The sequence below is a fragment of the Diplotaxodon limnothrissa genome, linkage group LG18, assembly GCF_057381915.1.
Source record: "Diplotaxodon limnothrissa isolate DT_005_m linkage group LG18, D_limnothrissa_male_GT1.1, whole genome shotgun sequence".
Lineage (NCBI taxonomy): Eukaryota > Metazoa > Chordata > Actinopteri > Cichliformes > Cichlidae > Diplotaxodon > Diplotaxodon limnothrissa.
Window position 1 is genome coordinate 28,416,202 of NC_140613.1, and position 15,752 is coordinate 28,431,953.

The following is a 15,752-nucleotide window of genomic DNA, read 5'->3' on the forward strand; positions in this document are numbered from 1 at the left end:
CTCCTCCCAAGCCGGCAGCATACGGCAATTTCATTGGCTCGACTAGCTGTCCATCAGACGTACTGCCGCTACCGGGCGGGATGAGAGTCATAGTTTGGTTGAAGTAACACTAAATGCGGCCTAGTTGGGATCGTTTGGCTCGGTGATCTTCAACATTGCTGTCTCGCTGTTGTAGATGCTCGAAATAGGAAGCGCAGCAGTTTTAGAGCTGGCTGGAAAAAAATAGATATTGTTTTAATAAACTGAAGTGTTCATGGACTGCACGGCCAAAAGACCTGTTTCTGAATGGCACACCATCAATTTTTTCAGCGGTTTATTACACTGGCCATAGCCCAGAAATCAGCCTACATCATTAAATGAATGAAGACCTGTTGTCATATCGGTCTATTAGTTTCTAGATGTATATAACCAGACGACGAGGGCGTATTATATATTTCCCAAGGTTACTGGTACACCTGGAACATTAATATTAGCTTCCTCTGGGTATTAATGTAATGGTCTGGCGCTTTCATATGCGATTCAGTTTTTTAATTAGGCTTTGGTGCCCTCTAGTGGCCTAATATTAAAATATAATTACTAGCTTTCAGTCTGTTATGTATGCAGTTTTCAGGGCACTGGGACAGAAAAGGGCTCTTATTGCCCCAGATTCATTTTTTCGTTTTCTTTTTTCTTTTGGTCAGTTTCCTTAATCACAAATTAATTAGACCATATAAGTGTAAACTAATCTTAAATAATCTCATACTTAGATTTCTACATAGGGCCCTCTGAGGTCAGATCACAGGAATGCCACACCCTGTCAGATACAATTGTATTTGAGTGGAGCAAATCTTGAAGTAAATAAACTGCCAATGGCTTTGAAGTTTGTTGTATTTGCAGGTCCTTGTGGGGCTCGGGGCAAAACGGAGGTTACTCACTCTACGTGGCTGAAGAGTGAACCAATCAGTACAGTGGCACTTAGGTGTAAAGTATAAAAAAGAAAAACATTTTAACATTTGTGCGAACACTGCAAGATTTCATTGTGTGGACTTGAGGTTAATTTAATAAGATATTCTTCTTTGGGAGCATTAATATGACAGCGTGAATTCATATCTAGGCTTTTTCCATTTTTATGAATTTTTTACTTATCATCCTAATTTCATAAATGTATAATTCTGGTAACAGAAGGATGAAAATGACAAAGGAAGTCAGAGAGAGAGAGAGAGAGAGAGGAAGATGGTGGGCATGAACCACGGAAGCGTAAGTGACTACATGTGACAGCACACCACACTTTATCCACGGCAGCCCTGCAGAGATGAACCTGCCTGTTCGACAGAGCCTCCATCTGTCTGCGGCCCTGTAAGGAGCATCCACCGTACACCACACTTCATACCGGGTCCCACGCTGGTCCCTTCGGTCCATGCCAATGCCAGCTCTGCTGGTGGGATCTATATTTACAAACAGCTGCCATGGCACTAGGTAGGGTACAATGGAAGGGATGAGAAATACTGCCTTGTATAAGCAGATTAAACAGTCGCGGTCTTGGTGATTCATCAGATATTGTCTGAAATCAATCTCGCTCGCATACTCAAAGTGAAATACTGAGCCAGATTTAGACTATTTTATTTGGTCTTTGATAGAAATTTCTTTGTAAATAAACATTTGTTATATTATACTAACAGGCATATAGAGGAACAGCAGTCATACAGCACACTAGAATAAAGAGATTTTTTAAACATAGACAGGATGGCATGTGGAGCACAGCAGTGTTGAAACACTTAAGAACAGAAGCTTTTAGGTACTCTAGCACAGAAGCCCATGTTTTAAATGGCTACTTTAGAATTTTGCCACAAAGTATCTCCTATAACAAGCATTTAGACATAAAAAAAAAAACCCAAACAAAACAGAGCAAATGAATTCCTCAGAGAAATTATGTTTGCCATCTACTCTCATTTTCTTTTTGGTCCATTTGAACAATCATCTCATTTTTGCATAAAAGCCATCTTTTCATGCACTATATAAGGTTACAGATTGAAGCCTTTCTTTTCTCCCACCACCTCTTCCCCTTTTTTCTCTCAATCATTCTCACTTTGCGGCGCTTCAACCCTCTATCTTTCTCACAAGGGGAAAACCAGGAAGCCTGAGAATGTGGAGTACTTCCAGCCTCCCATCAGGTTGCCTCTCTCCAGTCTGAGGTAGGCCTTGTCGCCCTTCTCCATAATCACCAGGCCGGCATTGGTGGCGGCTTCTCTGGTCACGTCCTGGTCCCCGGCGAATGCCGAAATCATTGGCCAGCCGTTCACCATCAGGCTAACCTAAGAGATGGGAACCAGCGAGATTAAGAGAGTGATCCACTGGAACCACAGCTATGAGTCTCAGAGTTGAGTGGGCGTACCTGAATAGTTTGTCTATTGTAGGCCTTCACCACATGGAAGTTGAAGCTGTACACCCCCCTCCTTGGTGCCAGGAACACACTACTTTCTTGATCAAAATGAGTGCCCACGTTAACCAAAATCTGAACAGACAGCAGGAAAAAGATGGGGGATGATAAAGTCACGACATGGGTCATTCTTTTCGTCTGTTCAGATTGCTTACTTCCAAACTACTGAGACCTATTTTAATACATCCCTCCCTCCCTCTAAAATGTCCATGGACATGCAGCTTGTGCAGCATAATCCAACCATGTTTTCATTATGTGGCTTCACTACAAGTTCAAAAGTTTAGCAATCAGCTCATTATCACACCCAATGGGAGAAGACACCTGACTACAAAATGATAGCACAGAGCCTTTTGTGTGTTTGCCCATTCTGTACTGTAAAAAATAAACCTGTCACAATTTGCCACAGTATGCTACAAATGGGCATAATAAACATAGATATCTGATAACTCACATTATCAAAGTAGATGATCATGGTGCGGTTGCTCATGTCTGTCGGCTCGTGGTTGGTCTGGCGGCTGGCAGAGAAGGCCACCCGACCCGAGCCAGAGCGCACCGACATGCCCAGGGCGTTTCCGGCGGGCTCGGACGAAGGCGTGGAGTCACACACTACCAAACATTTCCCCTCAAGGATGATGGGCTCTGTGTCATTCTGGCCCCTGGATCCCAAAGGTCCCCACAACAGGAGCATGCCCAGGAGGAGCAGGATGTCAGGGTGGACTGACCCGAGGTGCATGACTGAACCTGAGATTTTATTTTTTTTTTAAGTCAAATATCTCTAATTTCTAAGGACAATAGTCACTCTGGGCAATCTGCAAAATAAATAAACATGCTACGGCTAAAGAAACACTCTATATCAGAACAGAAAGAGAAAGAAAAGTCTATGTTTTCCAGGCAGTTTTGACTCAGATTGGTTTGCTGGTCATATCTGTCAGTCTTTTCTTTCGAGTTTCCCCCTTTTTGACCCCCAGACAAATCCCCAAATCTCTTCAGTGTCCTTTGTGCTGTGTCAACAGGGTCCAGAATGACACTCAGAAAAAAATCTCTTGATATTTTCAAGTTGATGTCGTCAGCAAAAAATAAGCAGAGATGTAGCTGAGGAGGGGAAGAGAGGGAGAGACAGAGAAAAGGTAAGGGGCGGCACGGTGAGTGAAGATCCAAGTCCGGGCTTAACGGATGAAGACGAGGACGGAAAAGGTGTGGAAGAGAGGGGAAAAAAAAGATGAGGTAAGACTTTGGAGAGGTGACAAGGGGGAGGATGTAGGACCCAGAAGGGAATCAGAGAGAGAGAGATGGGGAACAACTCCACTGAGTGACCATCTGTCTGCCACACACGCTCGCTGTTTCTCCCACTTGTGCCTCTTGTTGCGCACACTCACACACGCTGTAGCCGCACGTACACACATTCATCTTCTCTGCAGGTTCGAAAGACTTTCTGTTGGTTCAGCTCACTGAAATGAGTAAAATGCAAAGCCCCCTCCCCCCCCCCTCCCCCCCCACGCCTCCAATGCCATTTCAAAGTGTAGAATTTTTTAAATATCATCCATTTATCTGTGCAAAATCAGCAACAGGGTGAAAACATTTCCTTCTAAGCTTCAACAAAGCTATTCAGAGACAAATGCATCATGCTTCCTCATTCAAGGAATTACACAATTCATTGTGTTATTCATCAACAGTGACTAAACATGATCTGACTACAAAATTATGAGATTGTGAGAATAATAAAAGTAATAAACAGAGGATCACCTGTTCCCATGCAAAGGATCGTGTATTCCATATCTGAAGGACTGAAATATCCTTGTTGTCCCGCTCCTTTGTCACATTAATTCACAGCATGGCTGATCACAACCAAGATAGAGACTGCTCTGATCTCTCTGTCTATCTCCCTGTTCTTTCCCTTCTCTCTCTCTCTCTCCCTCCTTTCCATCTGCTTCGTTCTCACCCTTTATGCTGCATCCGCCCACTCACGTTTACAGTAATATAAAAGATAAATAAGTGTGAGCAGCTTCAAAGAGCAAAGTTAGCAAGTGAGTGGCAGTTTTCTCCCCTTCCCCCCCCCTGTAATTCCCAAACAAAACATTGATCTCCTCACAAGAATCAAAAGATCCTTCGCCATCTTCAAGACAGCGAGATTTATTTCCAGGTCTTTATGCATGTGGTAAATAGAGCTGGATTCCTCGATCCGCAGCACCGTTTGATCCATAGAGATGCTGCTTTTGTGCTTTTCTTTGATCATGCACTTAATGTCTAGACACTCCTAGATACAGACAGGAAATCCCAAAACAGAGGTAGAGCTTCAGAGATGTTTAAGAAAGGCTGGAGTGAGAAAAAAGTTCAAGTTTATCATATTAATATCAGCCAAACAAATTTCCAGCTTTTCTATAACTACATTACTTTATAAACAAAGGCCATCCTTATTTCTAATTGCTGTGGAATCAAGGTGCTGAACAATGTAACTAAAGTAACTAATTACTTTTAGAATATTTTAACTCAGTTACTAACTCAGTTACTTTTTTGAAGTAACTAGTAACTATAATTAATTACTTTTTCAAAGTAACTTGCCCAACACTGGAAATGAACATAATTGGTCCCCTTTAAAATGAGCCTTTCCATCTAGTGTTTAGGGAAGTATCAAATTCCCTTTGGGTGTCTTCTGGAAATGTTTTCACATGCCAGCTGATCGCAGCTTTAGAAGACACAGTTTTGTCTCTTTGGTGAGGAAGAGCTAAAGCTCTGTTTTAGAGCAGGAAGCAGAGAAACAGCAGCTCATGGCAAAGACTCCAACAGAGGTTTGCGTAAGTTACACAGACGGGGAAAAAACAACAGCACTTTATTTTGGAATGGCCAAAACAGCACAGAGTTCATCATCATCATCCTCCTAGCTGTCCTCTTCATCACATCAGACTTTAACAATAGTGATCCGACTGTTGAGCTCAGCTTTGTAGAGTCCAAAGCCCAGGCACACCGGCTGAGTAAAGGTGGTGGAGAAAGTGTGGAGGTGGATCAGGTTGTTAGACGGTCCCACCTCTGAGTAGGTGATGGTGCCTGAGCTGTAGTCCACGGCTACAGCAACGCGGTTCCCAGTCATTTGGTATGTGAGGCGGGTCTTCCTGCGGTTGTGCCAGGCGGCTAGCTTTTTATCGTGCTGCTGTGTCAAGCTCCATGAAACCTACAAAGGGTTTAATCAAGGAAGATGTTTTCATTTCAGCTGAAACTTTACTATCAAACAATTACTGATGTGGGGGAAATTGATCTGGCGATAATTTTAGTAACTGATATATATTTTAAGTTGAGCAAAAATCACTGCAGCGTTCCAAGGAAGTATTGGCTATATCTTAAATTGCATGTGGTTGACAAGGAAGGTATCACTGTAAATGTTCTCATCCTTCTGCAAAATGTGCTTCGATCATTGATGGTTAAATCAGGGCAGTGATTTTAGTAAAAAACCTAAACATAAAATTAAATGTACACAAAAGAATAGACTAGGAAAGAATAGAACTGGAATACAATTGTTGAACTGCTTTAGTGCACCAGAGGAAAATAGAAAGAAGGTTCACTTTTTTTCAAGGCCAAATTTACTGTTTCACTCTGACTGAATGAATGATGAGATGTTCGAAGGAAAAAATCTTTTTCACTGATGCCAAACAGACTGAGAGATGTCAGGGACAGGCATCAAACAGAGGCTCCTGCTCATTCTATTAGTTAGCAAAGAAAACACAAAATCTAACACTGGAACGAGTGTGATTAACCACTCTGGCTCTGCGGCACACTTGTACCTTGTTGTTCCCAAATGCATTGCCTTCTTTGCCCTTCCGTCCAATACTTCGGTAGCAGATGCCCACATCCCAGAATCCCTCGGCTTCCAGCTCCCAGTAGTGAGTCCCAGAGGAGAAGGTCTGGACGGTGAGGACCTGCGGCCAGTGGTCGAAACGTTCGGGATGAGCAGCGCAAGGCAGGCGGTTTTTAACTCGTGTAACTGAGCGCAGGTCATCCGAGATGCTCAACAGAGGATGAGCTGTGTTTGTGTCCAGACTCAAGGGACTGGTTACTGCAAGGAGAGAGATAAATTTTAGTTACTTTCCTCGTAGTACTTAAACTTGTTCGCCCATTTCTATGGAGCAAAACAGAACTTTTAAAATGCAAAACAGAGATTTATAAATATATGCTTTTGAGCCACACCTACATCCTCAATTGCTGTCACCTTCATTTTGTCCCCACTGCGTTACATCTGAATAAATATATTTAAACTTAAACGTTACAAACATGTATATGCATAATTCAGGTCATTAAACTCGTGCTTTTTAACATAAACATCATCTCCTATTTATTCAACACATTCATAGATGGTTCATCATGGTTTTAACTCCATTGATGATGCTTTCTTTATTTAGCTCAAGGCAAACATATTTAGAGTTGAACTGACTCTGATTTGCTATTCTGGACTCAAAACTGAGTTTCTCTTCTTGGGATTAGAGGTCAGCGTTAGACTCAGAGTTTGTTAAACAGATTGCTGGTGTATTCAGCTTCATGTCTCTACCTTTGTATTTGTCTGTGCTCCTCTGTTCCCCGCCTTTGTTGATCACTATGTTTGTCTTCCTGTTTTTAGTGCCAGCTTAGATTTTGTGTCCTTATTTGGGATTTTGATGTCTGCTGCTTTTGAATTTGCGTAGACTCTTGTAAGTTACCAGCAGCATCTTATTAAAGCTTTTGTTTTGTTTGCTCAAGCTGTCAGTCTCTGAGTGTCGGCAAGTGTGTCCTCCAGTGAACCATAGAAACCAACTGAGAAATATTTGCTAATGACATCTACGTGTTAATGAAAACCCACAAACACATTCTTTAGGTTTTATCAAACATGAACTCCAAACAATGTCAAGAAAAATCAGGTCGTTGACTACAGAGGTGTTACATAGTTACATACATAGAAGACTGCTTACAGTCCATCATACCAAAGGTGCCATTGGTCCTATCTATCTATCTATCTATCTATCTATCTATCTATCTATCTATCTATCTATCTATCTATCTATCTATCTATCTATCTATCTATCTATCTATCTATCTATCTATCTATCTATCTATCTATCTATCTATCTATCTATCTATCTATCTATCTATCTATCTATCTATCTATCTATCTATCTGACCTTTCACTTCTAAATTGAATATGTAAATGACTGCACTCTGGAGCCTCACCTTAAGACCAACTGAGCATTATTTAAATGCCATGTAATTTATGATGTCTGCTTACAGCAGGATGATGTACCATGTCACTCAGAACTCAGATCATCTCAAACTGGTTTCTTGAACATTACACTGGAATTCAAATGGCCTCTACAGTCACCAGATCTCAGTCTAACAGAGCACCTCTGACATGTGGGTTAAGTTCTGAGGTTCAACAAGAAAGCTAACAAGCTTCATTCCCCAAAATGTCTAGCTATTCCGTTAAAATCATTAGCGGGGCAGGTAAGTGTCACACATTCATTCCACTCACAGAGTTCCCTCTTGAGGTCACTGAGACAGCGGAGGGTAGCAGTGATGAACTCGCGGTACTTGCGCTCGATGTCCTCCAGAATGTGCTTCCTGTCTGCGCTGATGGGATCAGGGATGTAAAGTGGACTGTTCAGCTCAGCTAATAACCTACAAATCAAAAGCACAAATGAAATAACGCCTTTATTATTTTGTGTTTTTCATTGTTTCTCTGTCTCTCTTTTCTCTCGAGCTTCCACTGTAATAACACTCCCTAACATGACAACCCAAACACACGTCAACATAACACAGCTCAGGACGAGTCCTAATTCAGTCTGACTGGTTTGTTCTGGACTTACTTTGTGTCATCTGACTGAAAGGCCTGCGAAAAGAAAAGTCAAGGACAGCTGAGAAAAATGCACCAACAGAATGAAAAGCAGCTGTCTGTGTGAATGTGAATGTGCTCAGGTAGATTTTTTTTCTATAAATTCCTACATTTCTACATTTTTGCATTTTCAAATCGCCCTAATATGTAGCCATGCTAAATGTGTGATCTGCTGTAAAGCTTCACTCTCTGGCCACTGTGTATATGTGTAGGGTATTGCAGCATATTCCAGTCAGGACTACAGTGGTGGATTTCCTTGGCTAAAAATGATATTCTGCAGTCGTACAACAGTTAATCTCCCAATCAGAGATTGGACTGGATCGTTACTGGAAACTGGTGCATCCTGTCTTAAGCTATAATTTAGTTTCGTTTGCATGACCTAGTTCTGGAAAAACTTAATGCTACTCTCACCCAGATGAGCAGGAACGGGTCTGTCTCTGACAGCAGTAAGGCCAGATAGTGCTGGATTCTTAGGGTGTGGTGCATGTGGTCCCTCACTTTGGAGCAGTCTTCATGCACACGATCCATGACCTGCTGCCTCTCCTTCTTGGTGATGTCTCTCAGTGCCACCACCAGCTTGTTGACCTGGACCTGCAGGTCTGAGCCCAGCTGCTCCACCTGGGCATCGTCCTGCCTCAGAGAATCCTGGAACCAATGAGGACAGAATACTGGATTGCTGGCAGATCAGTGATTGAGACACAATCAAACCACATGACTTGTGATTTTGGTACGAACAGCTTTATGAGTCATTAGATTTCCTTTGCACAGATAAATATGTGTACTCACTACCATGGTGGAATCGATGTTCTCACGCTCTTTGAGGATTCGCTCTCCATCTTTCAGTTTTTCCTCTGCTTTTATAAGCAGTGTCTGAAGGATGACCTGCAAAAATCACCCAGTAGGTATTACAGCAACCACACGTTAACATAAAAACATACATTAATTGATTATCCATCCAGCACACCTTCAGATCATCCTCCACGTGCCTCAGTGCTTTCACTTTGTGCTGAGCGTGGCCTCCTTCCAGCAGACAGTCGCCACACACGTACACTCTCTCATCAGCACAGTAGTAGCGGAACAGCTCTGTGTGCGCCGGGCACCTTCGCTGGGACAGATCGCCCAGCGGATCCACCAAAAGGTGGGTGCTAAACACCGGTCTCTCAAGATGAGGCCGGAGATGTTCGGCACACAGCGACACTTCACACCTAAGGCAGGTCTTAACTGCCAATGGCGGTTGTCCTTTCTCTGCCTCGGGAGGGCAGCAGTCGCACAGCACTTCGCCGTGCTCCTCCTGACACTGGGGACAGGTGAAGCGACCTTTTCCTTCACCCTGGCTGCTCCAGGCCTCCCGGACACAGGCAGGACAGAAGCTGTGACCACAGGGCAGGGGCTGGGATTGGCTGAAGGTGTCTCGGCACACAGAGCAGGTCAGCTCTTCATCCATGGAGGCCATCGTGACAAGGATACTATAAACACTGGTTTCATACAACAGGACGAAAACAAATAAGCACATTGATTAAGCGGCAAACACACAAAACGTACAAATATCAACAACTGTACAGACTAACATGTTTGTGTGATGTATAAGAAAGACTAACACAAGACAGAACCACACACAGGCAGCGCTGGAATGGTGACAAGCTGGGAATGCTTGTTTCACTCCAACTGTGCACTCAGACCAGTAATCCTGTCTACTGGGCTTTTGCCTACTGTGCTCTATGAATAGATACTTCACAAAGTAAGCGGTTTTACTGAGAAAACATGCTGAAAGTGTACAAAAATATCAGAAAGGCCTCATCGACTTTTGTCAGGGAATATATCAGCACAACTAAAAGTGCTAGAAATGACATAGAATACCAAAAAAACCCTTCTTCTTCTTCTTCTTCTTCTTCTTCTTCTTCTTTACAATAATATATACTATCAGATATTTAAAACATTATCAAATGAAACAAAGCAATTATCTAATAAACCCAGGTGTAATATATGGTGGTTCCTTTGCTTTAAAATAGTAGCAAAGGTGTTGTAACACTGACTGTAGACGAGCATTAACTGCACTTAGACTGAAGCTGTTGCAGTGGAGGGATCAGGAGATCATCTGACACAGATGGCTGGCTCAGTTTCCTTTACATGTGCTCTTCTTTTCTGTATTTCCCCCAAAACTTTAATGCTTTAACTAACAACTATGTATCATTAGAAATTACTAAAAAAGCCACAGAAGTGTCATTCCTTACCCGTTAGCTTCTTAGTGTTTGCAGACTAAAGCCATCTGTGAGTGCGTGAGTTGTGTGCGATCAGACTGCCGATTGGAGGCTAATCCCAACAGATTCACTGCACTCAGAGAGGTCAGCTGATCCTGAGATGGGAGGAAGGGCAAAAGTGGGGGGAGTGGGGCAGGGAAATTGATTAGGTAACTCTGAAGATACAAGGTTTAGGGTTAGAGTTTACATCATGTCCCTGCACAATTTAAAACATGTCAGCGTCACATAAAGCATTTCCTCTCTAGCTGTCCTACACCATGTGTGTCCCACATGTCCAACGCTTTCCATACGTTTGTTTTTGTCATTCAGAAACATGACTGCAGCTTTCAGCAAGCTTAGCTTTACCTGACTTTGTTGGGCCAGTGAACTTATAACAGAGGTTTGGTTTTTTTGTTGAAACACACATGGGGGTGCCTACTGGGGTCAGCGGGGGAGCTGGCCCCAGGGAGGGGTCACTTGCCCCTCCCTTCCTTCCCTCCCCATCTCCAGCTGCCTCCCTCTTCCCGCTCCACCACAACCACCCACACATGCAGGGCCTTGGAGTAGGGGTATGTCACCAGGGTGCAGAGGAGGCTACCCCCCCCTCTGTCCCCTTCTGGCTGCCTCTGCCTCAATTTTATCCCACAACTTAGACATTCACATTACTCACACTCTCATTACACATACATATAGGATCTTGGGGGTGGGCACGATACACGGAGTCCAAAGTACCATCAGGGTGTACACCCCACCCCTGGCATCGTTGCCCACCTCTCAATTTTAAATACACGTAGACATTGAGGGCTAGCAGGAGGGACCATGCGCTTACCTGCTGCTCTCTGGCAGGTAGCTCCAAGCCCTCCTGGGTTTTAAATGCACCTTAGAACACACATGTATCAACATTACAATGAGCGGGTGGAGGGAGGTTTGGAGTCTTCTCTCACCCCCATTCTCTGCGACCTGCTGGAGCAGGGGGGCTAGGACTAGGAGGAGGAGTTGGCCGTCCGACTGCGGTCTGGAGTGTGGAGCCTTCCTGCTGCTGCGGAGTCGGGGCGGTCTGCCTCCCCCCACCGCAGGGAAAAGGGAAACACCACCTGGGTCTGGGTGCAGTTCCCCCCTCCAGGGGCGGGGGCACCTAGACCCGGTTTGTAGAGTACGCTTGGGGAGTGTGATCGTGTGTACAACGTCTCTTTATGTCTGTCTCCACGTTGGTTGAGTGTGGAGTAAGTGCATATGAGAACATGAGGGTGGGAATGGATGTTTGTATCTGTGTGTGCCTGTATGTCTGTGTCTATATGTCAGGTTGGGTGTCAGGCGCCACCTCTCTGGGGACATCTCAGGCCCTCCAAGGTTTGGAGGCCTATCTCCCCCTACCACCACTTCCCCTGCCAGTGGCGGACCCCCTCAGACATCGGTGCGTTGGTGGTTCTTTGTGTCCGGGGATGGGCGTCCAGGTACACACCGGCTCACTCCTTGGCGGCCGCTTATCGGGGCCTGGAGCCTGGGGCTCGCTCGGGCCACTTCGGAGGTGGGGTGCCCCCGGCCTCTCGGCCTGGGGCTCGGTCACTCAGGCACGGCTGGCTGCCGGCGGAGCTCACGGGCGCGTCACTACAACTCCCCCTGGCTTCTGCTCCGCGGCTGCTGAGTGAGCCCTCATCTGGGACTCTCCTCAGCTCTTTCTGGGACAGTGGCGCAGCTGCCCCTCTGTTGGTCTTCCTTGGTCTCTTGTGTTCTGGGGGCCTCTGGATGTCTGGAGTTTTGATCTCCTCCACACCTGCTTCACGCCCTGGAGGACGGGGCTGTGGCCCCCCCACACCCTCTAGCAGATTATTACATGAAGGAACCTTTTAAAAAAACAAAAAACAAGCGCGTCCATGCTCACAGGTGTACACACGGGTGATCACACCCACAAACTACACCCTTTTTGGCTCCTACCTCAAAGCACACTGTGTTCTGTTGATCTTATGTGCTGCACAATAATGTTTAACATTTAGTATTTACTGTCATATTCCCATATATCATTGTGATGTTGTTTATTCTATTACTCTTGTTCTCTTCTGCTTGCTTTCTTTTTTCTTTCTCAGCAGGTGATCCAGGTGATTGATATATGCATTTTTTTTTCTCTGCCCGTTCTGTTGGTTTTTGTTTTTTGCCCTTCTCCCCCGTCCCTCTTCTCAGCTGTTTCTCTTTCCCTCTTTCTTTCTCCCCTTCTTTCCCCCAGTCAAGTCTGTCCCGTATTCAGTAAGTGAAAATAAAATAAACAATAAAAGGTGAATCAAATGGACCATTACGGCAAGGCTGGGATGGTCAGTTTGGTAAAGTAAATCCGTTGGGCATCTTTCTTTGCCTTTAGACAACAATTCTGATGGCAAAAGAGCCAAACGGGACAGGCCAAAAAAAAAGAAAAAGAAAAAAAAAAAAAAAAAAAAAAAAAAGAAACACACATGCATACTACTGTATTTTCCCATCACAAAAACTATCAACGTGAACCATTCAGTCAGTGATACTGGGGACAAAACAAACAACATATGCAGCAAGCTCAGAAGGGCGAGGTATTTACCTCTATATTTAATTTTTCTTTTTGTCTTAAGGAATACAAATATATGTGCGTTATTTGCTCTTAAACACAGGTCTTCAGCTTTACACAAAGTAATTTTGTTTTATTTCTGCCAACATTTCCATGCACAGACATGAGAAAGAAGACCTTGGGGTTTTTTCTTCTTTTCTTCCCCAAGCCTTTTTTACAATTAAAAACACGACCTTCAGAATATTCAGTATAGAAATGGATTGGGTTGGATTTCGGCACAAAGATGCGGTGCACAAGGTTGCACACAGAAAAGCAAATAATCACAGAACTTTTGTCAAGGGAACATTTTTGCAATTTTTCTCCTGGCATCTCTGATGAAAAATCTAAAAATTTGGAGGAAGCATCCTGTATTGAGGTCTTACTGTAATTTTCATGCTTTAATAGACACCTCTAAGAAATGTGAACTTACGAGAGCTGATGACATCCATTTTTTTCATTATAATAAAGGTTCAAAATTTCAAAGACCTGCCACATCCATTCAAGAAACACCAATTAGCTCCTGAAATATTCAAATGTTATTGTTTTTTTTAATGACAATGTAACTTCATAGAATTAGGCATGAAGCTAAGAGTTAATAAATAACAAAAAAAACCTCTTTTGTTATTTATTAACTGACTTAACAGTATGAGTAATTTGAATGTACAATATCCTGGACTCTTCAATCAGTAATGTTTCCTAAAGTCATAGGATGTTTTGGGTCTTAAAACCATCAGACGGGTGATAATGCTCGTGCCCATGTGGTGCTACCATAACTGCGACTATTCTCTGGACCCATGGTTTAAACAAATTCTGGCCTCAGTGATATCCAGCATGTAGTAGGTTCTGAGCAGCAGAGGCCTTAAACCTCCTCTAATAAGTCTGAGTTCTCTGCTGGTTGCCGGGATGGATAGTGTGTCTCTCAGGCTGCAAACACTTTTCCTTCACTGGTTTGTGGTTTGAAACTGGCTGTAGGTGTGAATGTGAGCCTGAATGGTTGTCTATCTATTGGGTTAGCCTTGTGATAGACTGGTGGCCCATTGGGGTGTACCCTGCTTTTCATCCACTGCCAGGTAGGATAATTTTTAGCGCCCTGGAAAAGTGGTTAGGATGGATGGATGGATGGATGGATGGATGGATGGATCATAAAGGGGTCTTTATTCACTAGACTCTTAAGAGTAAAATGGTGCATCCAAAACTCACTTTTTTAACGTAAGTCTCAACGACAAGGCAAGAGGATCAGAATGAGGTTGTTAGAGTAGTCAAGCATAATCCCTGAACCATAGTAGCACTCACTGTCTCTTTACCTTTATTTGAGTAAGGACATGTAGGTATTTACGAGATCCAGTCAGACCACCATTGTCCCATTTTCCTTCTTTTTGGAGAGTGGTATGAATGTAAAGGTGTCAGGACGGTGCTCAATTGGGCCCCTAACAACAATAAAAACAAATATCTTCCCCTTAACACTGAGTACTGCGCTCACTTTACAATCTAAGGTATAATGCAATCTAGATAACAGGAAGTGATGTGAGCAACACAAGGCAATGTGAAGCAAATGAAATTTGATGTTTCTATTTTTCAACTTTGTATCATTCAAGACACTGGAACAGTGAATGCCTGCAGATGTTGAACTAGAAAAATGAAATATTTGCAGCATGTGCAGCACTGTCATTGTTATAAAATGTAAGCCGTACAGGTGTGGACTTTCGCTAGCAGAGGTTGCAACAAAGCAGAGAACTGTCATTAACGAGCTTCATTAGAACAGATAGAATAGAATAATCATTTAATTGTCCCACAGGGGGGAATTTGGTTGTACAGACAATTACAGACAAGAAGAAATTATATATCATAATATATCACACTGACTAATAATCTAATCCTCCTCGTGTGTGTTTTTAATACCAATATGATATCTAGCTGTAGACAAGTGGAGGAAAGAAAATGCAGCAGATATTCACTTTGCCCTTCCGTTGTGACCACTAACAGCTACCGTGTATGGTCTTTTGTTGAGTTTGATTTCCAGAATTTATTCCTGCTCCACAGCTAAACATGCATACAATAACACATAACATAATTCCAAATATGCATTTTGTATTTAAGTTTTTATTAAATGCTTTGTATGTTTTCATTGAAAAAGATAAACCACGGATGCACAGGTGAGTAATTCAATGAAATAAATGGACCCTCTTTATAAGTTTGTACAACAGATCCTCAGCTTGTGTTTTGTCACTTAAACCTAAATCATATCACAGCTGTACTTACTGGACTTTTATGGATATTTCTCTTACTATTTAGTTAATTTCTTGGTGTAATAGTAGGATTTTGACTCTGCAGGTAACTCATTTATGTTTTGGGGGGATTTTTTGGGATTTTCTCAGGCGTCACACTCTACAATACGTGAGATGCGCTGCCTGAAAGCTTCATGGCCTGCCATGCCTGCTTGTGTCTAATAAAAAAAGAAGACATAGCAGTTCTGATCTTTCCCATAAAACTGCTCCTGTCAGATGTCATTCAGGTCAGGACCACAACTGTCTTAATCATAAGCAGAATTTTTAATAGCGCACACTGATCTGACCTCCAATGTGGTTTTCGCGCTACTGATTTCTGCAGAGAAGTATTTCTGGTATCCTGGTATCCACCCTCATCTCATTTTCCATTTGGATACTTTCACTGGTCTACGTGACTCTG

At 43.2% G+C, this 15,752-nt stretch overlaps 2 protein-coding genes across 3 annotated transcripts; both read right to left on the minus strand.

Moving 5' to 3' along the window:
• Positions 1 to 2,093: 2,093 nt before the first annotated feature.
• On the minus strand, positions 2,094 to 5,281 carry cbln12 (cerebellin 12). Of its 2 annotated transcripts, XM_085377850.1 has the most exons (4): positions 5,235 to 5,281; positions 2,868 to 3,072; positions 2,372 to 2,491; positions 2,094 to 2,291 (listed from the first exon to the last, which is right to left on the minus strand). In XM_085377850.1, exons 1-4 carry the CDS (start codon positions 5,279 to 5,281, stop codon positions 2,094 to 2,096), a joined length of 570 nt encoding a protein of 189 aa, XP_085233976.1. The 2 variants fall into 2 exon arrangements, with proteins under 2 accessions (XP_085233976.1, XP_085233975.1); XM_085377849.1 differs by lacking the exon at positions 5,235 to 5,281 and having other exon boundaries at positions 2,868 to 3,149.
• A 31-nt stretch (positions 5,282 to 5,312) lies between these two features.
• On the minus strand, positions 5,313 to 9,717 carry trim110 (tripartite motif containing 110). Its single transcript, XM_085378893.1, has 7 exons — positions 9,229 to 9,717; positions 9,051 to 9,146; positions 8,676 to 8,909; positions 8,239 to 8,261; positions 7,905 to 8,050; positions 6,190 to 6,461; positions 5,313 to 5,582 (listed from the first exon to the last, which is right to left on the minus strand). The coding sequence occupies exons 1-7, from the start codon at positions 9,715 to 9,717 to the stop codon at positions 5,313 to 5,315; spliced, it is 1,530 nt and encodes a 509-aa protein (XP_085235019.1).
• Between the last annotated feature and the right edge of the window lie 6,035 nt (positions 9,718 to 15,752).

What these genes read in the sequence shown, in the direction of transcription:
- cbln12 (XM_085377849.1), bottom strand. Translation starts at nt 3,149, where the DNA reads ATGCACCTCGGGTCAGTCCACCCTGACATCCTGCTCCTCCTGGGCATG. An exon ending in TGATCATCTACTTTGATAAT is followed by an intron (nt 2,492 to 2,867) that starts GTGAGTTATCAG and finishes CTGTCTGTTCAG; the next exon opens with ATTTTGGTTAACGTGGGCAC. An exon ending in ACAATAGACAAACTATTCAG is followed by an intron (nt 2,292 to 2,371) that starts GTACGCCCACTC and finishes CCCATCTCTTAG; the next exon opens with GTTAGCCTGATGGTGAACGG.
- trim110 (XM_085378893.1), bottom strand. Translation starts at nt 9,717, where the DNA reads ATGGCCTCCATGGATGAAGAGCTGACCTGCTCTGTGTGCCGAGACACC. An exon ending in ACGTGGAGGATGATCTGAAG is followed by an intron (nt 9,147 to 9,228) that starts GTGTGCTGGATG and finishes TGATTTTTGCAG; the next exon opens with GTCATCCTTCAGACACTGCT. An exon ending in TTTCAGTCAGATGACACAAA is followed by an intron (nt 8,051 to 8,238) that starts GTAAGTCCAGAA and finishes TTTGATTTGTAG; the next exon opens with GTTATTAGCTGAGCTGAACA.